Genomic DNA, 25,906 nt, shown 5'->3' on the forward strand with positions numbered 1-25,906 from the left:
CAACCTCACAATAACAACGGGCAGCAGAAAGGGCGAGATGGGGGCGCGTCGTATCATGACTCTCAACCTCACAATAACAAGTCATAACACTGGCTCACTCGCATTAAACTGTCGCCGCGCTCTTGCAACATTTTCAGGACGGAGAGGCGGCTCGTCAGGAAGAGGGTTCTCTCAATATTTTCGATGGCACCGCCAAACTCTTGGTTGGTTCTGGAATATTAATAGTTATATACTGTTAATGCTGTTATATAATGGGTGTTCTACTGTACAGTATAACCTATGCAGCAGCAAAAGGTCATTACAAGGCTTAATAGACCTATGTATGTCTGTCAAGTTTCCCAAAAACTGTAGTTTGACATTTTGGTTTTGTGTCAGCCATTTGAACTCCTTCAGAAGAAGCAGGTTCCCATTGTTTAGTAGATCGGGTCAGAGCTGCGTTTTGATGTTGCGATGTACTTTTAGTTGGAGCCCCTTTCAGAATCAGTCCAATTATATATCTATCAATGAGATACGATAACATAAGATAAGACTTTATTGATAAGATAACAAGAGCATAACAGAACAATACTTTTCAAACATTTAACTCATATCACGGATAAGTTTCATGATCACTGCCTACATTCAAAAAAAAAAAAAAAAGTATTTTAATATTATTCAAATAAGCACATTTTGCACAGATATGGAGATCTACTGGCATTTGGTTTAATTGATAATAAATAATATATATATCATTTTCATGTACATGTTTTTGGACAGAGAATGCAGCCTATCATGTTTTGTGTGTGATGGAATGAAAGGACTACGACAGTAGCCACAAATCAGCTCTTTTATGAAGAGCAACAGTGTAACATCAGTAGATCAACAAAATAAAAGCAAGCAAAGTACCAATACGTTCAAGTTCCGACGTCAAGTTGTTCACTTTGAGCTGAGGAGTGTAATCATACAGGAAGAGGAATATCAGTATTATTCACACGATATCATAAGACAAAAAAACTGCTCCCATAGCGGCTCTCAGTAAACGTTGTCTCAAAGATGTGATTGGATTTGTTTTCCCAGTCTCTTTGTCACTCACAATTAAGCGTGGGCATTTTGGAGCGCCACCATAAATATCCAGTCATGGGATGCATCGTGGACCAATTGTGTTGCACTAATGGATTAGCATTCCAGCGATCGCTCACCTAGTACACGTAATGCCGTGACTTGTTTGATACATTCGAAACCTACAGTGTTTTTTTTTTTTTTTCATACTATGAGACGAACTGCTTGTGCAAAAATGTGCAACTTCTGCATATTTGGCATGTCATACCGTAAAATAGAAAATAACGACTCCTTCAACCAATAGTGGGCTGTCGGGTGGCAAGGACAAATTTTATTTAGTGATGCTGAACAATTTACATTTAAATTAAATCTAAAACCAAATGGATGAGTGTGGCTGTCTGTGTGTGCGTGTGTACCTGTCTGCGTTTCTGCCTCCACTAAGACAGGTGAGTGTCTGCTGGTGGGTGTGCTCCACCACCCGCTTGCCCTTCAATCACCGGGACAATTACAGGGTCAACGACGGGATAAAGAAGCCGCCGTGTCACCAAGGCGCCTCCTCCCCATTCCTGGCTCTCCCCTCTATCCCTTTTGAGGTCTCATTTATTTCTAATCGTGGAGGCCGAGGGTTCCGTAACCATTCATCTTTGACAGTTTGACGCAGGTCGAGGCCGGTACCAGCTCCGTGCTCTCCTCCTGCAGGATGCCATTCCTGGCCTTGAACATGTGGCTGATCTCCACAAAGGTCTTGTTCTTGGTCTCGGGGACGATCAGGAGCGTGTAGAAGGCCACGAACATGCAGACCGCACAGAAGATCAGGTAGCAGTAAGCGCCCATCCCCTTCTAAGTGGAGGCAGGAGAGAGCATGACATGGTGAACTGCTACAGCATGGGGTTTTTTTTGGTTTGTTTTTTACTAAGTAGAGGCTTTCCCAAGAGAAACTTTGAAGCATGCGTTAAATTCATACCATGCGGCTATGGTACGTCAGTATTTTCCCCTTGATCCACCGTAAATAATCTATTGGTTATAGCAGGGAGGAACAGGAGGAAGGAGAAGAAGGAATGCTCCAAACATGCTAGAAGCTCATTAAGTGAGCTGAGTCAGTTTATTGGTGTTGGTGGTGAGCCACAAACTGGTAAAAGTAATTTGAAATGTGGCTTTGTTCATTGGAGTGAGATTCGTTGAGGAGTGCGGGGAGTACAGCAGTGGGGGTGTGTGTGTGTGTGTGTGTGTGTGTGTGTGTGTGTGTGTGTGTATATATATATATATATATATATATATATATATAGATATATATATATATATATATATATATATATATATATGTTTACCTGTAGGAAGGGAAAGAGGAAGCCAATAGCGAAATTGGAGAGCCAGTTGAGGCATCCCGCTAGTGTGTAGGCGGCAGGACGGTGCGACTGTTTGAACAGCTCCGCTGTCATCAGGAACGGGATGCCCGCTGGGGAAAACACGACAAAATAAACCCTCTTAAATTGGTTAATTTTTGTACATACGCAGAGATATTTAGGTATGAATGATTTCCAAGATTGGCACTGTACCTGTAAACCAACTGTAACCATGTTCCTGATAGAAAGGATCGGCGTAAAGCATGGGCGATTTCATCTACCCCCCGCCCCCCGCCCCACTAGATCGTGCGTCACATTGAACTAGGACGTCCTATCAATCAACTGTACTACAAACTGAATTATTTTAAATCTTATACATCCACAAAGGGAACGGCCCAGCGTTATTAAAGATATAACCAAAGATAACCATCTCCGAAGGCTGAATACTGTTTACATTGGGCGCAAACCCGCACGCTTCATTAGTTTGATTGCTCGGTGTTCGGAGATTGCAAAGGGAATGTCTGACAACCCGGGCAAAACTCCAAAAGTGCAACCCGATGAAACAGAACAGCACTACATGTAGGAGTGAGACAGTTCATTAGTGTGATATGTGGAGTCAATGGGAAGGTTTCATGGCTTTAACCACCTAATTTCTCATTGTTAGAATTGAGCGCTGTGAAGGAAAACTATGCATTAGTAAAAGCTCCAATTGATGGGCTGTGCGAATGAAGTCCTCATTATCCGTGCATGATAACTACGCAGAGGAAGGTTTAATATCAGCCAAACCAATAACTAGGCCATAATTTGTCAACATTTGTGGCAACGTATGTAGAGGGGGGGGGGGACTTAATTCCGCACGCGAGGTTTGTCAAAAGAAAAACCGCATTCGTCATCGATAGCTTGTGAACAATGAGCCATTAAAACGCCTAATTGCGGCAACAGAAATCTGCGTCCGCGAGCCGCGGTATGGATGCTGCCGGCCTGACGCGCAGCGTTACGTAAACCCGATTCGGCGCCGTTCATCATCCTCGCAGGCCCTCTAAACATCGCCTCCCAGTGTTTTAAACTATTGCCTCTTAATTCACTGGGCTCGGCTCAGCTGACGGAGAAATCGCTGTAGGAATAGATGTAGTGAGACAATTACCATTTCCTCATTTACAGGACTAATGAAATACAATAGCTCTTGATAGTTAGAGGAGGAGCGGTGGGGTTGGGGTGGGGGTTCTGCTGCTGGGACTTAGAGGAGTGTCGATACACAAGCTGCCAGCAGGGGGCAGTGTCACCTAAAGTCAGATTAACACTTAATAGGGAAAGATTAAACATTTTCGGTTAGACTAGAGGAATGGGGGGTGTTTGAGGTATTTTTTTTTTTTTTTTTTAGAGGAGGCTTAGAGAGAGGGATAACGTCTCTTTGTCTATGGGAAATTAAGGCAGATTTTTTTGCTTCAAGGTACGGTTCATTGGTCTCACCTGGTCCTATGCAGAAGCCTGCGATGATCCCCACCACACAGGCCACACTGATGTAGCGCAGGGAGGCCAACTGGACCTGGGGATCAACCATGGTATGACAGCCAAAAAAAACAACAAAACAAAAAAACACATTTGAATTTGTGTCATAGCATTGTGGGGGCGATGCCGAGGAACTTAGTTATTTCCTTCATATTATTCAGCCTAAAAGATTTATATTGTGGATAAACTGATTACGGTCTTTCGTTAAAGCGTGCATGTTGTTGTCCTCCATTATTACATTTCATAACCCCAACTCATTCTCATCTCATTATCCTGCTCTGGTGTTCATTTTTGCTGCGTTGTATTGTATTTGTATGCTGCTTTTGTATTGTATGTGTATTTTCCGGCGCACCATTGCAAGATAATACTGTTTTCGACTGACCTTCTCCCTGTTTAAATAAAGCCCTATCTATCTATCTATCCATCCATCCATCCATCCGTTTATCCATCCATCTATCCTTGTATCTATCTATCTATCTATCTATCTATCTATCTATCTATCTACTATATCGGTTCACCTGGAAGAGGAGAGTGAGAGTGATTCCTATGCAGCAGAGTCCCATGAAGCTGAAGCCTGCGATCATCAGGGGCCTCCTGCCCAGACGTTCGATAGTGAAGCACTGGGGGAAGGAAAAACAGAAAAAAATAAAAAATAAATCAAAACATTTTCGTTGTAGTGGCCACCAAAGATCAAACATGGGAACCAGTAATCTAATCTGTCATCATGATCCTCTACCTACATATAATAGATCTTTCAGTAATGCTTATTATTATTGTGCATGGAGGTATATAGCAAACCACGGGCGACACTTAGAAGTCTGAATTTTCTGGGAATGCTACAATGGGTCCGCCACAACCTTACGCCTAAACGGACGAGATTTTTACTCCACCACTACCACCTAAACTCCAGGAACAATTCAATAGAACAGGGTCTCGGGTAACACCTTGCTCTTAAAAATACCACAATAAGGTTTTTATTTATTTATTTACTCTATTTTTATTCTCAGCAGACAGTTGAAATGTGAGCGGAGGATATTGTGGCCATCACTCAGAGGTAACCTTTGAAGAACGGGTCGTTTGAAGCGCTCCGTTCACCACGGTGTGAAAGGTTAACCGGTACGCACCCCCAACATCCCGGAGAGAACCTCGATGGCACCGGTGCCGACTGTGGTGTACTGGATCTGAGGGGCCGAGATCCCCGCGTTTTCAAATATCCTGTTGGTGTAAAACCAGATCTGGGGGGGGGGACGAGGAAAAACAAGTTATGATGCAGAACTAACACCATCTCAGTGACAAACATATTTTGTTATCCACACTGACAGTGGTGGCGGCGGTGGGCTTCTCTTCCAGATTTCCGTTTCCTTGAAATTACCTTGTTCATTTGTTTTTGGTTTATCAGAGTGTTCATTACAATCAGCCCGGCTACCAGACATGCATTTAATACAACATTATAGCAAGTGCTCCCCTTCAAGCTAATTTATCTTCTCATCCATCATACTTTGCTCCCGTGATCAGTGGTGGACAAGACCATGATGGATGTTATTAAACGTTGGCTCACTGATTCCGGGTGCGCCTGTATACCACATTATTATATTATACAGTATATATATTTCAACACTATGCCAGTGTCATATTTCCGCACACACAAACACATTAAACGTCTGAAGAGGTAAATATAATTAAACAAATTGTATCAGCTGAATTGTCAATACCGCAGTGGCAAATATTTGCGCTTCAAGGTACACCTAAAGATTTGACGATTCATTCACTATAAGATTCTCCTTATCCACCGCCCACAGCCTGTTGATTGAGAAGACTTTTAAAACCGCATAATATAAAATATTACACCATTGTAGGTATGAGCTCTCCACACAGAGCATCTCCAGAGCTCCAGGGTTTGGTTATTTAATAACACCACAGAGTGCATATACCACCTCGTTTCCGCCTGCTTAAAAGACCAGCAACACATTCGCAAGAAATCTATAAAACGTTTCACGATAATAGTAATTCTCCAGCTGAACATTTGGGGTTTTCTTTGCCAATGTGTTACAAATCATCGGATGCTCCAGATCTGGAACACTGCTGACAGTAAAACAGCGGTGGTGCACGGATGCTGGGAAATAGAAGAATGTCTTTCCATCTCACATGGAGCCGTGCGTAGTCTACGTGATGAGGCAGGGAGTGAGTGTATCTGTGTGTGCGTGTGCGTGTGGGGACCTCCTCGTGCAGTGTGGTGCTCAGGCAGAGCGGACTAGGTGATAATGAGGCGTGGTCCTGTTGCCCCCTGCTTAGTGGCTCGGTGGGCGCCTGCTAGACGGTGATGTATGGATGGGACTCGGTGCAGATGGAAGCAGCACAGCTGGGGACGTCGCTGGGGTCTCTCCCCTGATCTCTTCCCCTCTACAACATTGAAATTCTCTCTCTCTCTCTCTCACACACACTCTCTCTCTCTCTCACACACTCTCTCTCTCTCTCTCTCTCTCACACACACACACACCCGCTCTCACACACACACACTCGCTCTCACACACACACTCTCTCTCACACACACACACACACTCTCTCTCTCACACACACACACTCTCTCTCTCACACACACACTCTCTCTCTCACACACACACTCTCACCGCATCGATGCCCGAGAGCTGGGTGCCGATGTTGAAGACTATGATGGTCACGACTTGCCAGCGGACGTGGCGGTCAAAGAGGAGGCTGAGGACGGAGACGGTCTGGACGGAGGACAGAGAGCGCTGCTCCTCCTCCATCTCCTGGATCTCCGCCTGTATGTTTCCCTTGGAGCGGTACCACTTCAGGGCTGGCGAGGAGGACGAGCAGAGTTAGGAGGCAATACAAGGGATATGTTTGTTGAGTGACCTCGGGTGACCCTTGATTAAATTGTAAAAGGCGAGGTAGGGAGAGAGCAAATATCTAATCACAGGCCTCTCGTCAACTTAACTTCTTAAATGCCCCGTGATGAGATCCAACGAGGCTCAGATCAGTGATAGCATTGTTTTGTAGTGTTGGCATGACTCAGTTTATTGGTGTGAAGGAGAAACTAGTGACTTTCTGTATTACGTACTGTACACATTCACCACGTGTGTCGCATCCGGTTTTATTTTTGCAACGGCACCTAAAATGACCTCTAGTAATATTTTATTGTAAAATATTTCTTCGCGGGGAACGTGAGAGGGGAGGTTTGTGTGTGGTCAGTGGTCCCAAGATAAAAACCGCCTTCTTGATTAATTTATTTTAGTTTATCATGTATATATGTTGATGAATTATATATAATAAATCCACTTGTTTTTCCTCATTAGTTTACAATTTTATTCATCGAAAAGATTTTAGGTGAAAATAATTATTGGAAATGTGTAAGAAAGAAATGCAGGAACCTAGACCTTGTTCTCATACAAGGTTACTGTAACAGTTAAAAAAAGTATTCATTTTTGTTTGTAGTAAACAGTCTCTCACTCACTACAATAAATATTTTTTATTTTGGATGAATTTAAATTAAAAATGTAATTAAGAATTTAATTGAAAGTTAAAATCCCATTTCGTACCCGCTAAACACAAACCAATGCTAACATTTCTCCTACCCATGATGGTGGCGTGGACATTTCTCTTCTCTATCAACAGGTAGCGCGGACTCTCTGGAAACCATGGCAACAGCATGAGCTGGAAGAACGTGGGAATCACGACAAGGGACAGGAGCAGCGGCCAGTACTCCTCCTGTTTGGGAGGATATGGGATAAGTTCTTGCAGTTGTCTTTCATAATTTTACAGTGACATTCTCATTTTCCATAATATACATTTAAATGATTCCCCTCTCAAATGACTCTAATATGTCTGTGTGGACAAAACCTTAAACATGTAGATGACTGGGAGTTTGTGTGCTCTCAGTCGTCCCAAAAACAATAATTTCTGTTCCTTTAACATTGTTCTTTTTGTTGCATGTATAAAATTCTAATCAATTTATTTTTATTTTTTTTACATATTCGCCGATCATGGTTAGTAAAAGGGATCCATGCCATTGTTGGATAACAGAATTTTAAGAAATGCAGGAATGTGGACCTAGTTGGTCCAATGTGATGCTTGGAAATATACACTTCAATGACTATTTAATAATAATTTCAAGAGTTAACTTGATAGCTTTCGGCATTATAGGGTTGAAGAAAATAAGGGTTGAACAAAACCTTGTATTTTTGTCAAAGTTACTTGATTTTTGCCTTATTTTGTATTTGTTAACTCCATTGGAAAAGGCAGAAGTGCCATTGTTTGAACAAATACAAAATGGCTTAATTAAATAATTTAACTAAAAAAATGTTTTAGTTATAAGTAGGACCAGATCATCAGAAAAAAGATCATTTTAAGGTTTAGGATTTCTCAACCTATTGTTCGAATGTCTGAAACTCAAAAAAAAGACAATATGAAAAATAATAAAATGTGAGCCATGTCACGAAAATGGTCAGGGATGATGTAAAACGTGTGTGCTGACTAGTAAATTGTGCTAAAACCCCTTCAAGACGGTTAATTCATGGTGGAAATGTTGAAAATCATATGCATAAAGACAGCCCCATCGCCGAAAAAACAGCCTCGTTCGGGCCACGTCCACAACACTTGACAGAGTGTTCTGCCTGACGGCGTCAAACGCCGGGCGCCGAAAATAACTCATCCCAGGAAATGTCATCATCGCCTTTCCTCGGGATGTTATGTCCTCAAGGAAAGGGATTGATGGCCGTGATTACCGCACCTTCCCCAGCAGCTCGTGGAGCCCCAGGATCTGAGCGATGAAAACGCCGACACAGATATGGATGCTGGGCACGAGCCCCAGGAAACCCCGCAGGTTCTTGGGGGCGATCTCCCCCAGGTACATCGGCACCACGCTCAGAGAGATACCTGAGGAAAACACAGATTGATAACTCGCCACGGATCTAACTCAAAGTGTATATCTTATCACGTGCCTTTGTTTTCATCTCCAGATAATTCTATATATATATTTTTTTATAGGCAGTTAAACAAATACGTCTCCTTGCAGTACTCGATAAACGCCCATAAAAAGGGATGAATGCTGCATTTATCATATAAACTGGTTCAAGCGTTGGTGAGACTGACCCGAGTGTATTCCTGTGATGAAGCGCCCAATGATCACCATGGATGGATAACGACACACTCGGCTGAAGCCCATGAGGGCTCCTGCCATGAACACCAGCACCGTGGACCTGATCAGCGTCCCTTTCCTGGCGCGGGGAAAAAAGCAGAAAAAAAAAAAAAAAATGTTAAAAAAAAAAAAAAACAACAACAACAAAACCTCAATTAGAAAAAAAAAAAAAAAGGTAGCACTTAAAGCCGTGACAGGAGCGGGCGGAAGGACCTTTCGGGACCGGAGGCCCCTTCGGCGACCACGGCGTCCGACGCTCAAAACGAGAGCGAAGGGGCTACGCACGTTTTCACCGTCGCTCAAAAGAGTCACCTTCCAAACTTGGTGACCAGTGTTCCCACCAGCAGCGACCCGGTCATGCCTCCGATGGCAAAGATGGACACCGTCAGGGAGTACATGAGCACGATGGCTTCCTCATCCATACTCCAGCCGTACCGCTCCAGCATGGTCTGGTTGTAGAAGGCTTTGATGTACTGGAGGGGAAATGTGTGGAGTAAAACATGAATCTATTGTCGTTTATTTATTTCAGGGTTTTACATGAACCAGGAATGTTAATTTACCATGCACAAAGAACTTTGCTTTGTGCATGTGAGGTCCAGTTAATGTAAAAAAAAAAAAAGTGAGATATATATATATATATAAAAATGTACATTATTATTTTACTTTTTTACAGACATTTTATTTACTTTTATATTCTTAACATTGCAAAAATAATGAAAAATATTTTATAGTAGAATGATTTTCATTCTGAATTTATACATTTTGTTACTTTTGTGTATGTACTTCATCTGCTGTTATAACGCCCAAATTTCCCCCATGGAGAATTGATAAGGTACCATCTTATCCTATCAAGGTGGAACTCAGGTCTGGATCAGTGCTATTTCTTTGTTAGGTTTTACTCTTCCAAACACTATTGTACTTCTGCCACAAATGAACAACATCTGAAAATAATCCTTAAGTTGACATGGAGGTTGTTCTGGTCAGGTCCGTATGTTCAAAGCCCAAAGAGATATCTAGAGGCATCTCTATTTCCCACACTCAGAAGCCGGTTACCAACATAATTAACCTGACCCAAACAGACGTTGTATGTAGTCATCCAGTTGTAAACAATACAATGACATCATAATTGTAAAGATTGCAGGAGGTCTCAATATTTCTCCAAGTTTGTCTCATAACATTCAGGTTTTTTGTTTTTTTTTTGTCCCAGCGGTTGTCAGATGATTCCTTGCTAACTTCACCGTATAATTTAATGACCGCTAATGACGACTAGCACTACAATGTGTTGGCTCTACTATATACATTTTTTTTTTTTTCCTTTTTCCAAGAATACTTTTTCAGAAGTAAATATGGCAATGTTTTTTAATATATATATATTTTTTGCAGTTTAGTTTATTTTATTTTTTCAATTCCACATAATGATTATTAAAAAAATAAAATAAAATCACACATTGCAAACATGGCATTTCATCTTTCCTTTACCTTGACTGACTTCAGTTAGGAGGTCAAAAAGATTTTCTGGAACGTTTCTTATTACCTAATCTTTAAGACAGGAAGCTCGAGACAGTTCATTTACGCCTGAGCGAAGTGCGCCACAAACAACACAAGGAAGAGCCCTTTCACACCGAAATCTAATTTTGGCATTTTCAGCTTTACCCTCAACCTCGTCCTAACATAAATTGGATTTGGAACAGATGCGTAACCGATGTCAGATGCTTGTCTGTCTTGAAACAACGTATCCCAGTAAAGGTCTCCCCAGTCACATGATACTATGACTGAAGGGCCACATTTTCCATTCCTGCTGTGATATTGCAGTTAGATATTGCCATTAGCAGAAACATTGTCATCGCGGAGCACGAATCGGGGAACGCTTGGGTCTGCGCGTGCTCGGAGCTGGAGCTGTTACTACATTTACCGACGACAAATGAATGGTAGAAGTATTTCTGGAAACAAAGCGAGGGGACCACAGCCACGAGACCCGAGGGAACACAAACGCATCATGGAGAAGGATTCATTTGGACTTTTCTCCATCGCTTCATCTTCAACAGAATGTTTGGTTGTTTTGTGTTACTTTGCAGAGCACTAATAGTGACCCGTCAACTGGTTTGTCCGACTGACCGGGATTATTCGATTATAGTTTTAGTTATGTTAACTTATTAATTCAACTACCCGAACATGAACTACAACTCCACACCTCCAGCAACTCTGTATCCATATCACACCACTGTATCAGCAACCAAGGTCTGTTTCAAGCAAAGTTGACAATAAACTTAAATAAACATTGAATGGAATATAAAAAAAACTCAAATTACTCAACACAATTTCTAAAAAACCCTAAGAAGTGAAAGGCAACAGTTGTGTATACAGGGTGTGAAGTAACGCCATCTCACTGTAGTCCTCAAACTCTACTCCACCCGTTGATGGCCTCAGGAAGCCTGACTCAGACACTGGCACCCTGTCAAGTGGAGCTCTCTATGGCCAAGCAGGGGGGGTAGTTAAGGAACACATAATGTCCCAGCAGTCTATAGTGGGAAATTTAAGCTGTCATTTCATCTAACTACAAGAGAAGGTTATCTCTGTCTGTGCGTCTGTACAGCGCGTCATTTGATTATATCGACAACCCTTCATCCGATCTACTTCACCCTTGGCGGGTGTATTTCCGGCGGGCCAAGGATGTGCAGTGTTGGAGTTGGCGCAAATTTAGACACGCGTCACATGTAATATCTACAAACTTGAATGAACAAGCGAACAGCGGGGCTTCGGGGCTCTGCGGCCGGGTCGCTTGCGTCTGCAGCGCAGCCCGTTCGGAACGCGGACTTGGTAAATTAAATGAGCTGAAAATGGATTATATCACATCACCATGGCTTGACGTTGGAAGCACACGTTGTTTGAGCAAATGTCATGCGTGGAAATCATAATTAAATAAAAATCATATTTATCGATCCACCGCATGACGTGAAAGAAGAAAGAAAGAGGAAACGTCCAAAGTTTTACCCTATAGTTTGATTCATTGTCAGTTCTTTGCTCAGTCACGGTAGCGGCTCGTCTACGGTTCTAAGTCTATTTTTGCCTCACCATTTTTTGACTTTTGCACTCCAGAATTTCGACTTTTGTCATACGCTTACCCAAAAGTAACGTATTTTACAATCACTAGTGGAGATTAAAGACTGTGGCTCTCATTCTTAAATGTAAAACCATCATTGAACAAACAGGAAATGTGTTGAGGCACTCAGCAAATGTTGCTTAAATGTACTGTATTTGAAAGATATGTGTATTCGACAGCTTAAAATGGCGATGAAGTGATAATTATTTTGATTATCATTATTATTATTATTTCGTGACACACCCACCTCTGCAGGAGAGTTGACCACAGCCAGGTTGAACCCATAGAGCATGGAGCTGCCAAAGGAGGCCAAGAAAGCGACCGCCAGCAGCGACTTTGTAAGATGCTGAGGAAAAAGTCATGAAAACAGAGTAAAACTTCCCATTAATATCACTTTTAACAACGTTTAAGACATACTGTTTTCCAGGTAACCGCTATTTAAGGGACATGGTGGAGTTTTAATCATTTCACTATAAACGCAGTGGAAACTTCAGTGCTCTGAGAGGTGGACTTATGTGAGGTTCAGATGCAAAACTTTTTGAGCTCAGCGGATTTTTTTTCTTCCATACTAAATATAAGAGGGCTACGCTAAATGACCGGAAAAAAATGACCTTAAAATCAGCAGCTTTCCCAGATCTGCAGAAAACAGCTTGAAGAGAGAAACTCACCTGTTTTTTTGTTTTGTTTTTTCCACAAAACAATCTCCTGAACGTTAAGGATTTTGCCATAGAAGGCTATAGTTTACTTTTTATATATATATATATATATATATATATATATATATATATATAAACATTTTGATGTGATACTGAACTGTCCAGTGCTGTAGGGTGTGTACAGTCGCTCCAGAGCAACACATGACTGAATCAAAAGAACTGAAGCAAACCGACAGGTGGATGCCGTGCTTAAAAACTACTAACTAAAATAAAAGCCTGCTCTTGTACTGTCAACAGTGCTGAAAAGAAAAGAACTGAAAAGTAACCCAACTATTGCATTCACGACAATTGCTCCACTTTCAGCCCCTAAGCTTTTCAGTCCCTAAGCTTTTCAGTCCCTAAGCTTTTCAGTCCCTGTGTAGCAGAGAAAAATTTAATCCTTGGGGCGTGGAGATTATTATTTTTTCTTCCCCCAAATGAAAACTTATGCAGTAATGACGCAACAAGATCCAATTAGTCTGATGCTTCAATGTCCACATGATATGCAAGCCCCATGACGATGATCCACTGTATGCTTTTACGGGGTGGAGGTTCTCTCCTGTAGGCATTACAACTTAGGTCAATATCATCAGATTATGTTGGATCGTATATCTTTACGTGAAAGAGTAATGGCAGCTACATTGCCTGGAAGCTGGTTCTCGGTCTGTAATCGGTGAACGTTCAAAGAATTAAACTTTGCTAAACTACTAAATAAACGGATACAACTCTTAATCATGCATTGCACCCAAAAGGCTGTGCTGTCGTTGTATGTTCTACTCGTCAACATCCCCAAAGCAGGCATGAAACGGGCCTTTTCTTCAGTGAGGCATGTGAACCACTACAGCGCAGGTGCATCAAAACAAACCTAAATCCGCCTCTGATGAGTTTGTGGAGTAAAAACGACAACATGCGTGATGATGATGATGTTGATGATGTTGATGATGTTGTTGTTGATGATGATGATGATCCCACCGAGCAGCACTTTTTACAAGACGTGTGCACAACGTGTCCTCGTTTTGTTTTGTATTTTATCCATTGACTTCTGTCGGACGCCGCTCGGGCTCCACCGCAGGTCGTCCTGCGAGTTGGGTCGTTGTTGTGGTTCTATTGCTCGTCGGGAAACCGAACGCGCCACCACAACGTGGGACGCCGAGGCGTCAATTCCGGGGAGCCCCCCCTGAGGAGCGACGAGGATCACCCAGTGAGGATCCCACGAGTTTTTTAACCGTACATTCTTTCAGGGCGAAGCTCAACTGTTTAACTCTACAGCGTGTTTTTTTGGTCATATTCCACACTTTAAAAAATATATATAAAAATAAAATAAAATAAATAAATGTTTTCCATGGGTGACAGAAACAAACGAGGCTACAACACTCACCCCTGCATCCTCTGCTAGTAACACTTCTTCCGCCATCAGAAGTCATGGATGGTTGCCACTCCCACCCCCCGGTGCGCGGCAGATGGTTTTTCTGGGTCTGGAGGACGAACGGCACATCCACACAACTTTTAACGGCTCTTCCCCACACGCACCGTCACGCTTCTCCGTGAAGCGAGAGGCGTGTTCTGTTGACGCCCGTGAGAAACGTCCATTCCCCTCAGAGCCCGGGGCCGGGCGACGGGGAGCGTGGCGGCGCGAGAGTCGCGGGCGGATCGGTCGCGGCGAACGATTATTTGAACTCTAAACGAGTCGGGAGACGGGAGTCACTCCGGCGAAAGGAGTCGTTCGTTCGTTTCGTTCGCGACCCGGCGACCGCAGCCAGCCACAGTCATTTAGTCTTCAACATTGATTTGCGAGGGCAAAAAAGAGCACCACGAAAAGAATTCCAGGGGACTAAATGCATGGAATAAAATTTTATGTGACCCATGTACACTTTGCGTTCCACCGAAATAATTTTGACATAATTATTTTTGTGATGTGCATTTCTCTGCCAATTTGATAGAGTAAATAAATCAATAATCCCGACATAATTAAATGTTGTATTTTTGCAGGAATTCTTCCTCCCGTTCATCCCGAACCAAACGACAGCAAGCAGTGGGGGAAACAACCGAACGACTCCTTTTTGACTGAGTGACACGTCGTAAATCCGAGTCGCCAACAAAAGGAGTCGACCGAAGCGGCCTCCCGGTAACGAATGGTTTCCCTCGGTCCATCAGGGCGCGGCGGGTCACATGGCGCTGCTGATTTGGCCCAGCACCCCACTTTAATCCGCGGATCTGACATGTTTTCTCTTCGGTGCGGTGAAAAGTCCTTGACCAGGTCCGTTACAGCCGCTTCCACTGGCGCACAAACTTCCCCAATAGACACAAAGCAAAGCCCCCTTATTGCAGGGATGGAAGGAGTAGGCCTATAAATACCGCAGTAATTGAGGACGCACAATTCTGAACTTTTCTTTCGGATAAATCCAATTCAAAATGACATTAAACGAAAGAAGAAAAAAAAAATACAAATGTTTCGAAATTTTAGAATATTTTAGATTGTCTTCACTTGGATGGTGTCCTTTGTGGGGGAAGATTTGCAAACGTGTGAACAGATTTTCAAATGTGTAGATAATTTGCAAACGAGTGTAGGTTGTATTGTAACGGGTATTTAACACTGTTAAATACCCGTTTAGTGAGTTTAGAGAGCTCTCGATCCTGCAGCCGGCACTTGGGATTTGTAAGCATGCACGGCTGCATTCTAGATGGAACGGACACTTTAAATAGCATTTCTGTCTGATGAAATTATTCTATTAAATGACGATATACAAACCCAGTTTCATATAGAAAAATGTAGAAACTAAATAAAAGTACTGTATGAATACTGTATGACAGGTGAAAACCATAAGCGAAGCACACATGCAGTCAGCCGAGTCAACCCGGGTTCCAGTTCGTCTTCACTGTTTTCAAGTCGCTGTTTTAATCCCTCTTACAGCATGAAGTAAAACCTGAGGAATGTCCAGCAGGAATGTGGGAGAAGTACAGTAGGAATCGATTCCCTCAGCACCACCATGGGGAACAAACACGAGGGCCAAGGAAATTCCTCTCGCATCTTACAGTACGGTGCCGTGAGGTCTCAGTCTGGGTATTGGTGCAGAGTATGAAGTGTATTTGAGGTGTGTATGAAGTGTATGAGTCTATATATTATCAATAGAAGTTATTCAGCATCATTGCCCAACCACTCGCGAATCATACAGTTGCGCATACAATAAAATAAGCATAATAAACACAACAACGCAAACATCACCCTAAGAAAATGGGTAGTCTGGTGTAGAGGCCGACCGGGTTCTGATCCACATTTTATTCTGGGCAATTGGGTTTGGTTAAGTCGGTGGCATTCTTATGGCTACCCAACCCAAGCAGAGTTTCTTAAAATTCTCTAAAACTTCTATAAAAACAAACCAGGTTTTTACCAAAGTACTGCACAGCAGTGGTGGAAGAGTCAAACGACAAGGGGGGAAAAGGATTGCCAAGAAAAACGTAATTCACAACACACATCCGTGAGAAATGATACGTACTCTCCAATTATAATGTACATTTATGCAGGAAGGCGGCGTAGCCCCATGCCTCTTTGACACGGGTGTTGAATGATACGGGAACGTCAGCCTGCTGAAGCCGGTGCCAGAGAGGCTCGCTGGGTCAAACTGTCGGACACGCCTATCGCTCCATACAGTGCTGACTGCTACTGCCTGCAAACTGGCCAATCTGAGTAAATCTAATTACTTCAAGCCTCCAAAGATGCCAAATCTGAACGGACATATGTAATAGAACAGGCATTTGTAATTTGTAATTGAATGTTCTGATTATTATTAGAGCCAGGGCAGGCATTGCCTACCCTTACTTTCCCTCCCTGACCGCATGTCACTGGTATCGAACCATGAAGTAGGGAGACTGGGGCATCTTGTCACACTTAAGAATTGCATACCAAATGAAAGAATAAAGTCTCAGGCATATGTTTTGTATTCATTTAATTGTCATATCTTATTTCAGTACAGAGTTATAGGCATTTAAATAGTGAGTGTGCATACTGTATGTGACACGTTGCCCCATCAGCAGGTAAGTTGCGACATTAAGGCTGAGCTCCGTGAGCGACCAAAGACATGGGTCGCTTTGGTTGCTGTGTTGGTCGCTTTGGTCACTGTGTTGGTCGCTTGGTTCGCTGCTTTTGGTCGTTGTTTTGGTCGCTTGGCGCGCTGCTTTTGGCTGCTGTGTAGGTCGCTTGGTTCACTGCTTTGGTCACTGTGTTGGTCGCTCTGGTCGCTGTGTTGGTCGCTTGGTTCGCTGCTTTTGGTCGGTGTTTTGGTCGCTTGGGGCACTGCTTTTGGTTGCTGTATAGGTCGCTTGGCCCACTGCTTTGGTCACTGTGTTGGTCGCTTGGCTTGCTGCTTTTGGTCGCTTGACTTGCTGCTTTTGGTCGATGTGTTGGTTGCTTGCCTCGCTGCTTTTGGTCGCTGTGTTGGTCGCTTGGCGCGCTGCTTTTGGCTGCTGTGTAGGTTGCTTGGCTCACTGCTTTGGTTGCTGTGTTGGTCGCTTTGGTCGCTGTGTTGGTCGCTTGGTTCGCTGCTTTTCGTCGTTGTTTTGGTCGCTTAGCACGCTGCTTTTGGTTGCTGTGTAGGTTGCTTGGTTCACTGCTTTGGTCGCTGTGTTGGTCGCTCTGGTCGCTGTGTTGGTCGCTTGGTTCGCTGCTTTTGGTCGGTGTTTTGGTCGCTTGGCCTGCTGCATTTGGTCGCTTGGCTTGCTGCTTTTGGTCGCTGTGTTGGTTGCTTGGCTCGCTGCTTTTGGTCGCTGTGTTGGTCACTTGGCGCGCTGCTTTTGGCTGCTCTGTTGGTTGCTTGGCTCGCTGTGTTGGTCGCTTTGGTCGCTGTGTTGGTCGCTTGGTTCGCTGCTTTTGGTTGCTGTGTAGGTTGCTTGGCTCACTGCTTTGGTCGCTGTGTTGGTCGCGTGGTTTGCTGCTTTTGGCCGCTGTGTTGGTCGCTTGTCTCGCTGCTTTTGGTCGCTATGTTGGTCGCTTGCCTCGCTGCTTTTGGCCGCTGTGTTGGTTGCTTGTCTCGCAGGTTTTGGTCGCTGTGTTGGTCACTTGCTTCGCTGCTTTTGGTCGCTGTGTTGGTCGCTCTGGCGGCTGCTTTTGGCTGCTGTGTAGGTTCGCTTGGCTCACTGCTTTGGTCGCTGTGTTGGTCGCTTGGTTCGCTGCTTTTGGTCATTGTTTTGGTCACTTGTCTCGCTGCTTTTGGTCGCTGTGTTAGTTGCTTGTCTTGCTGCTTTTGGCCACTGTGTTGGTCACTTGACGCGCTGCTTTTAGCTGCTATGTAGGTCCCTTGGTTCACTGCTTTGGTCGCTGTGTTGGATGCTCTGGTCGCTGTGTTGGTCGCTTGGTTCGCTGCTTTTGGTCATTGTTTTGGTCGCTTGGCCTGCTGCATTTGGTCGCTTGGCTTGCTGCTTTTGGTCACTGTGTTGGTTGCTTGGCTCGCTGCTTTTGGTCGCTGTGTTGGTCACTTGGCGCGCTGCTTTTGGCTGCTCTGTTGGTTGCTTGGCTCGCTGTGTTGGTCGCTCTGGTCGCTGTGTTGGTCGCTTGGTTCGCTGCTTTTGGTCGGTGTTTTGGTCGCTTGGGGCACTGCTTTTGGTTGCTGTATAGGTCGCTTGGCCCACTGCTTTGGTCACTGTGTTGGTCGCTTGGCTTGCTGCTTTTGGTCGCTTGACTTGCTGCTTTTGGTCGATGTGTTGGTTGCTTGCCTCGCTGCTTTTGGTCGCTGTGTTGGTCGCTTGGCGCGCTGCTTTTGGCTGCTGTGTAGGTTGCTTGGCTCACTGCTTTGGTTGCTGTGTTGGTCGCTTTGGTCGCTGTGTTGGTCGCTTGGTTCGCTGCTTTTCGTCGTTGTTTTGGTCGCTTAGCACGCTGCTTTTGGTTGCTGTGTAGGTTGCTTGGTTCACTGCTTTGGTCGCTGTGTTGGTCGCTCTGGTCGCTGTGTTGGTCGCTTGGTTCGCTGCTTTTGGTCGGTGTTTTGGTCGCTTGGCCTGCTGCATTTGGTCGCTTGGCTTGCTGCTTTTGGTCGCTGTGTTGGTTGCTTGGCTCGCTGCTTTTGGTCGCTGTGTTGGTCACTTGGCGCGCTGCTTTTGGCTGCTCTGTTGGTTGCTTGGCTCGCTGTGTTGGTCGCTTTGGTCGCTGTGTTGGTCGCTTGGTTCGCTGCTTTTGGTTGCTGTGTAGGTTGCTTGGCTCACTGCTTTGGTCGCTGTGTTGGTCGCGTGGTTTGCTGCTTTTGGCCGCTGTGTTGGTCGCTTGTCTCGCTGCTTTTGGTCGCTATGTTGGTCGCTTGCCTCGCTGCTTTTGGCCGCTGTGTTGGTTGCTTGTCTCGCAGGTTTTGGTCGCTGTGTTGGTCACTTGCTTCGCTGCTTTTGGTCGCTGTGTTGGTCGCTCTGGCGGCTGCTTTTGGCTGCTGTGTAGGTTCGCTTGGCTCACTGCTTTGGTCGCTGTGTTGGTCGCTTGGTTCGCTGCTTTTGGTCATTGTTTTGGTCACTTGTCTCGCTGCTTTTGGTCGCTGTGTTAGTTGCTTGTCTTGCTGCTTTTGGCCACTGTGTTGGTCACTTGACGCGCTGCTTTTAGCTGCTATGTAGGTCCCTTGGTTCACTGCTTTGGTCGCTGTGTTGGATGCTCTGGTCGCTGTGTTGGTCGCTTGGTTCGCTGCTTTTGGTCATTGTTTTGGTCGCTTGGCCTGCTGCATTTGGTCGCTTGGCTTGCTGCTTTTGGTCGCTGTGTTGGTTGCTTGGCTCGCTGCTTTTGGTCGCTGTGTTGGTCACTTGGCGCGCTGCTTTTGGCTGCTCTGTTGGTTGCTTGGCTCGCTGTGTTGGTCGCTCTGGTCGCTGTGTTGGTCGCTTGGTTCGCTGCTTTTGGTCGGTGTTTTGGTCGCTTGGGGCACTGCTTTTGGTTGCTGTATAGGTCGCTTGGCCCACTGCTTTGGTCACTGTGTTGGTCGCTTGGCTTGCTGCTTTTGGTCGCTTGACTTGCTGCTTTTGGTCGATGTGTTGGTTGCTTGCCTCGCTGCTTTTGGTCGCTGTGTTGGTCGCTTGGCGCGCTGCTTTTGGCTGCTGTGTAGGTTGCTTGGCTCACTGCTTTGGTTGCTGTGTTGGTCGCTTTGGTCGCTGTGTTGGTCGCTTGGTTCGCTGCTTTTCGTCGTTGTTTTGGTCGCTTAGCACGCTGCTTTTGGTTGCTGTGTAGGTTGCTTGGTTCACTGCTTTGGTCGCTGTGTTGGTCGCTCTGGTCGCTGTGTTGGTCGCTTGGTTCGCTGCTTTTGGTCGGTGTTTTGGTCGCTTGGCCTGCTGCATTTGGTCGCTTGGCTTGCTGCTTTTGGTCGCTGTGTTGGTTGCTTGGCTCGCTGCTTTTGGTCGCTGTGTTGGTCACTTGGCGCGCTGCTTTTAGCTGCTCTGTTGGTTGCTTGGCTCGCTGTGTTGGTCGCTTTGGTCGCTGTGTTGGTCGCTTGGTTCGCTGCTTTTGGTTGCTGTGTAGGTTGCTTGGCTCACTGCTTTGGTCGCTGTGTTGGTCGCGTGGTTTGCTGCTTTTGGCCGCTGTGTTGGTCGCTTGTCTCGCTGCTTTTGGTCGCTATGTTGGTCGCTTGCCTCGCTGCTTTTGGCCGCTGTGTTGGTTGCTTGTCTCGCAGGTTTTGGTCGCTGTGTTGGTCACTTGCTTCGCTGCTTTTGGTCGCTGTGTTGGTCGCTCTGGCGGCTGCTTTTGGCTGCTGTGTAGGTTCGCTTGGCTCACTGCTTTGGTCGCTGTGTTGGTCGCTTGGTTCGCTGCTTTTGGTCATTGTTTTGGTCACTTGTCTCGCTGCTTTTGGTCGCTGTGTTAGTTGCTTGTCTTGCTGCTTTTGGCCACTGTGTTGGTCACTTGACGCGCTGCTTTTAGCTGCTATGTAGGTCCCTTGGTTCACTGCTTTGGTCGCTGTGTTGGATGCTCTGGTCGCTGTGTTGGTCGCTTGGTTCGCTGCTTTTGGTCATTGTTTTGGTCGCTTGGCGCGCTGCTTTTGGTTGCTGTGTAGGTCGCTTGACTCACTGCTTTGATCGCTGTGTTGGTCGCTTGTCCCACTGCTTTTGGTCACTGTGTTGGTCGCTTGGCTTGCTGCTTTTGGTTGCTTGGCTCGCAGCTTTTGGTCGCTGTGTTGGTCGCTTGTCTAGCTGCTTATGGCCGCTGTGTTTGTTGCTTGTCTCGCTGCTTTTGGTCGCTTTGTTGGTCACTTGTCTCACTGCTTTTGGTCGCTGTGTTGGTCCCTTGGTGCGCTGCTTTTGGCTGCTGTGTAGGTCGTTTGGCTCACTGCTTTGGTCGCTGTTGGTGGTCGCTTTGGTCGCTGTGGTGGTTGCTCTGGTCGCTGTGTTGGTCGATTGTCTCGCTGCCTTTGGTTGTTGTTTTGGTCGCTTGGCGCACTGCTTTTGGTTGCTCTGTAGGTCACTTGGCTCACTGCTTTGGTCACTGTGTTGGTCGCTTGTCTTGCTGCTTTTGGCTGCTGTGTTGGTCGCTTGTCTCACTGCTTTTGGTCACTGTGTTGGTCGCTGGGCTTGCTGCTTTTGGTCGTGTTAGGCTCACGGCCTCCCAGTGCCACTAGAGGCCGCTCTTGCCTCATCTGCAGCTCCCCCCTTGAGCCAATTGCACACACCTGGGATCAATTACCTGCATCACTCCACACAGTATTTAGTCTCCAGCTTCCCAGTCATTCATTGCCAGACTGTCAACTAGCTTACCCGAGTTGTACAGCTACTGGCTCCATTCCTAGTTCCAAGTTCCTAGCTCCTAGTGCTTGTTTCAAGTCCCTAGTTTATGTCGCTTTGTTTCGTCTTCCCCTTACCTGCTTGTCTCCTCTTGTCGACCCAGTCTGTCCGTCCCTCTCCAGCCAGCCCTGCTTTTGGTCGCTGTGTTTGTCACTTGTTTCGCTGCTTTTGGTCGCTGTGTTAGTCGCTTGACGCGCTGCTTTTGACTGCTGTGAAGGTCGCTTGACTCACTGCTTTGGTTGCTGTGGTGGTCGCTTTGGTCGATGTGTTGGTCGCTTTGTTCGCTGTGTTGGTCGCTGTGTTGGTCGCTGTGTTGGTCGCTTGGTTCGCTGTGTTGGTCGCTGTGTTGGTCGCTTGGTTCGCTGCTTTTGGTCAGTGTTTTGGTTGCTTGGCTCACTGCTTTGATCGCTGTGTTGGTCGCTTGGCTCGCTGCTTTTGGCCGCTGTGTTGGTCGCTTGGCTCGCTGCTTTTGGCCGCTGTGTTGGTCGCTTGGCTCGCTGCTTTTGGCCGCTGTGTTGGTCGCTTGGCTCGCTGTTTTTGGTCGCTGTGTTTGTCGCTTGTCTCACCGCTTTTGGTCACTTTGTTGGTTGCTTGTCTCACTGCTATTGGTCACTGTGTCGGTTGCTTGGCTGGCTGCTTTTGGTCGTTGTTTTGGTCACTTGGCTTGCTGCTTTTGGTCGCTTGTCTCGCTGCTTTTGGTCGCTGTGTTGGTCACTTGGCTCGCTGCTTTTGGCCGCTGTGTTGGTCGCTTGGCTCGCTGTTTTTGGTCGCTGTGTTTGTCGCTTGTCTCACTGCTTTTGGTCACTTTGTTGGTTGCTTGTCTCACTGCTATTGGTCACTGTGTCGGTTGCTTGGCTGGCTGCTTTTGGTCGTTGTTTTGGTCACTTGGCTTGCTGCTTTTGGTCGCTTGTCTCGCTGCTTTTGGACACAGTGTTGGTCGCTTGGCTCGCTGCTTTTGGTGGCGTGTCTCGCTGCTTTTGGACACTTTGTTGGTTGCTTGGCTCGCTGCTTTTGGTTGCTGTGTAGGTCGCTTGGCTCACTACTTTGGTCACTATGTTGGTCGCTTGGCTCGCTGCTTTTGGTCACTTGTCTCACTGCTTTTGGTCGCTGTGTTGGTCGCTTGGCTTGCTGCTTTTGGTCACTTGTCTCACTGCTTTTGGTCGCTGTGTTGGTCGCTTTGCTTGCTGCTTTTGGTCGCTGTGTTGGTCGCTTCTCTCGCTGCTTTTGGTCGTTGTTCAGGTCGCTTGGCTCACTGCTTTTGGTTGCTGTGTAGGTCGCTTGGCTCACTGGTTTCTTCGCTGTGTTGGTCACTTGGCTCGCTGCTTTCGGTCGCTGTGTTAGTCGATTGTCTCACTGCTTTTGGTCACTGTGTTGGTTGCTTGTCTCGCTGCTTTTGGTTGCTGTGTCGGCCGCTTGGCTCATTACTTTTGGTTGCTGTGTTGGCTGCGGCTATGATGACTTGACGTCTGTGGCCGGTGCTGAATCGCTTAATTTGCATTTCCAAAATATGTTACACTTCCGTATAGCTATATCAAACAATAAGACATATACTTTGTACTTCAACAGAAAAATAGATCAGAATAAAAGTAAAGACATTATTATTCATTTTTCTTGTTCTTGGTTAGAAAATGCCACTGTGTCTGCTCAAAATAAGGAGACATAATACCACAATAATTCCCAATCAACAAAACAGGCGTTATAAATAAATAAATAAATAATAATGGGTTTCGCCAGAGCTTATGGCTTTCTGGTACTTGAACTGTTGCAAAAACTTGAGCAGCGAGAAGTAGTAAGATATTTTGGAAATGCCAATTAACTGATTAAGCATCGCCCACAGAGTGACCATAGCCACAGCCAACACAGCAGCCAGACCAACGCGACGCCCGGCCTTCCTCCACTGCCATGTTTTCTAATGTTTGCTATATCTTACAGTAAGGTTAAAGCAGGACATGCGTAAAACACTTGATTCTCTCCGCCACCAAGTACAAATGTATAATTGTGAAGTGATTTTTAACTGGAAGATTACAAAGAAATTACAAAAAAGTTTAGAAAAATTGTTAAGTAAAATTTTCTTTTACTTTTAAATGTGAAAAATGGTAAATCAGTGCTCACCTCAGTTCAAAGTGTGCTTTGGTGGTGAAAATATTAACGATGCAACAACTTATCCATGTGACAAAAAGCCCCAGTCTCCCGTACAAAACAGGTATGGTATGAACCATTTTTCTAATCATTTTAAGCTGTAACAATGGCTTTATAGTTAAAAAATTTTAATTGTTTGTGATAGCAGCGGTCAATAATGTATTTACAGCGCAATAATATGTATTATTTTTCTAGAGGCTGAAAAGGCCATTGATTGATGACATGAAATAGCGAATATTGATATTTCTTCTAAAAAACAGAAGGAACCGCAGAAGCTACGAACACTGTTTATGCCTGGTTTGAACCGTTTTGTCACAAACACCTCGTGGTTGAAGTTTCATCCAGAATCGATCCACATACGGAGCAGAAATTAGTGAAAAACCCAACAACTTTGACCGATATCACAAACGCGGTGCACTTCACGCCGAAATATTTCTAACCCAGCTGAAAGTATCTTGAACACAACAAGGAAATAAGCTACGAACGCGGTTGAGGTGTCGTCTCGTGGTTTAAATTTCATCCAAAACGATCCACATACAGAGCAAATATTTGTGAAAAACCAAACAACTTTGACCCGAAATATTTAGTTGGTCTTAGTTAACTGACACATCTTGTTCTAAAATGAACAAGATGATATTTACAGTAAGACGCTTTATGACGTCATCATATTTACAATAAATCTACAGATTCTGATTTAGAATGTCCAGTTGGACCATGTCCAGTGTGCCATGTAGACCCTGTCACTCTGTAGTGGTTCGACATTACAAACTATACGTTTACATGTATATTTATGTACTTTCCTATCTCGTGTCTGTAGATGTCTGTAGATCTGTTTGATTGATATTTTATCTCCGTGGTCTCCCTTACTTTGCCGGATTCATGAAAACTACGAAGACCAGCAGTCCACAAAAACTCCTGAGCACGTTGAGTCGAGTCCACTCGAATGTGCGACTGAGTGACGTGGTCCACATCGGTCAGTCGGAAAAATTTAAGCTGTGCAATGGTAACTACCCACACAAATGTAATTACTCATAGTATTTCATGGAAATGTATCTTATTCAAAATGTAATCCAAGGAAATAAGTCACCACTTAAATGCCGTCAATTCCGCTACTATTGTAAATCTCCTTAAATATGCAAACCTACGTAAATATGTCATCATTGACATACACGAGACGCAACATCACCTGCCATCACTGAGACTCATACACACAACGAGGTGAATTATAACAATGACAAGATTTGGTTTAAAGTAAAAAAACATTTTTTTTTTAAAGAAACGTTGTATAAACAGTTTCCTACAACTAAATGTAGCAGATTTAAATGAAAAGACAGAAAGTGTTAAGTATTGACAAGTTCTTCCATAATAATTCTAGTGCCAGATTAATGTTAATGTTCCATAAATGTTGTCTGCATTACAATATAGACAAGTCATCTATTCAACTGAATTTTCCAATTGTACATTATAACAGAACAAATACAATGAAGTAGTCATTAAAACAAGGATGTTTTTATTATATTTATAAAATAAGATGTATTTTTTATTATTATTGTTATGCAAAGTAATAACAAAATTTGTTTTTGTTATTGTTTCAGACGCCGAAAAATAGCAGAAAATCTAAGACAATAAAGAAGCCATTGTCCAAAAATCCAGTCCTCAAGGTCAGTCACAATTTAAAAAAATTATAAAAAAAAAAAAAGTACTATGGACGTAACTCCATGTCGTAACTCCACGATGTTTGATGTTTGTAAGTTTACTGTGAACTGTCACATGTGCCTAAAACGAATAGCGTGGAACCCGTGTTGCTGCCTGCGGCTGTATTTTTATATTCATATTTTTAACATGTACCCGGATAGGGAGAATTTTTTTTGAACAGCTTCCTAAATTTGCACCTAGGATGTAAACCAGGTGTTCTCAACTGTTCTTTTGTACGGTAACCAATGATTTCAAGCATTTCATTGTTTTCCATTGTTTTGGAGTCCTAATCCACAGCACTTGAAGTTCACTTCAGTCCACGTCCAATGCTCGTGTGTAGCCAGTGATTATCTGATATGATTCATTTAAATAGGATCTGATCTGGCCCACAACAACTGTGTGATGGTGCCTTTTTTGTTGTTGTTTTGTTTCTTTGATACGAGATGTGAGATGAGGTCAGGGCAGCCACGTGTTTCAGTCTGAAAGTTTTTCTAAAAAAAAAGCACAA

At 44.6% G+C, this 25,906-nt stretch overlaps 1 protein-coding gene across 1 annotated transcript; it reads right to left on the reverse strand.

The window, feature by feature from the left end:
- Window positions 1-566: 566 nt before the first annotated feature.
- On the reverse strand, window positions 567-14,254 carry slc2a15b (solute carrier family 2 member 15b; the record flags this gene model as incomplete). Its single annotated transcript, XM_079999762.1, has 12 exons — window positions 567-1,878; window positions 2,367-2,494; window positions 3,852-3,912; window positions 4,409-4,510; window positions 5,015-5,125; window positions 6,518-6,705; window positions 7,484-7,616; window positions 8,638-8,783; window positions 9,000-9,124; window positions 9,358-9,518; window positions 12,393-12,491; window positions 14,210-14,254. The coding sequence occupies 12 exons, from the start codon at window positions 14,252-14,254 to the stop codon at window positions 1,645-1,647; spliced, it is 1,533 nt and encodes a 510-aa protein (XP_079855888.1). The 3' UTR covers window positions 567-1,644.
- Window positions 14,255-25,906: the final 11,652 nt, after the last annotated feature.

The sequence above is a fragment of the Zeus faber genome (genome assembly GCF_960531495.2).
Source record: "Zeus faber genome assembly, chromosome: 4".
NCBI classification, from domain to species: Eukaryota; Metazoa; Chordata; class Actinopteri; order Zeiformes; family Zeidae; genus Zeus; species Zeus faber.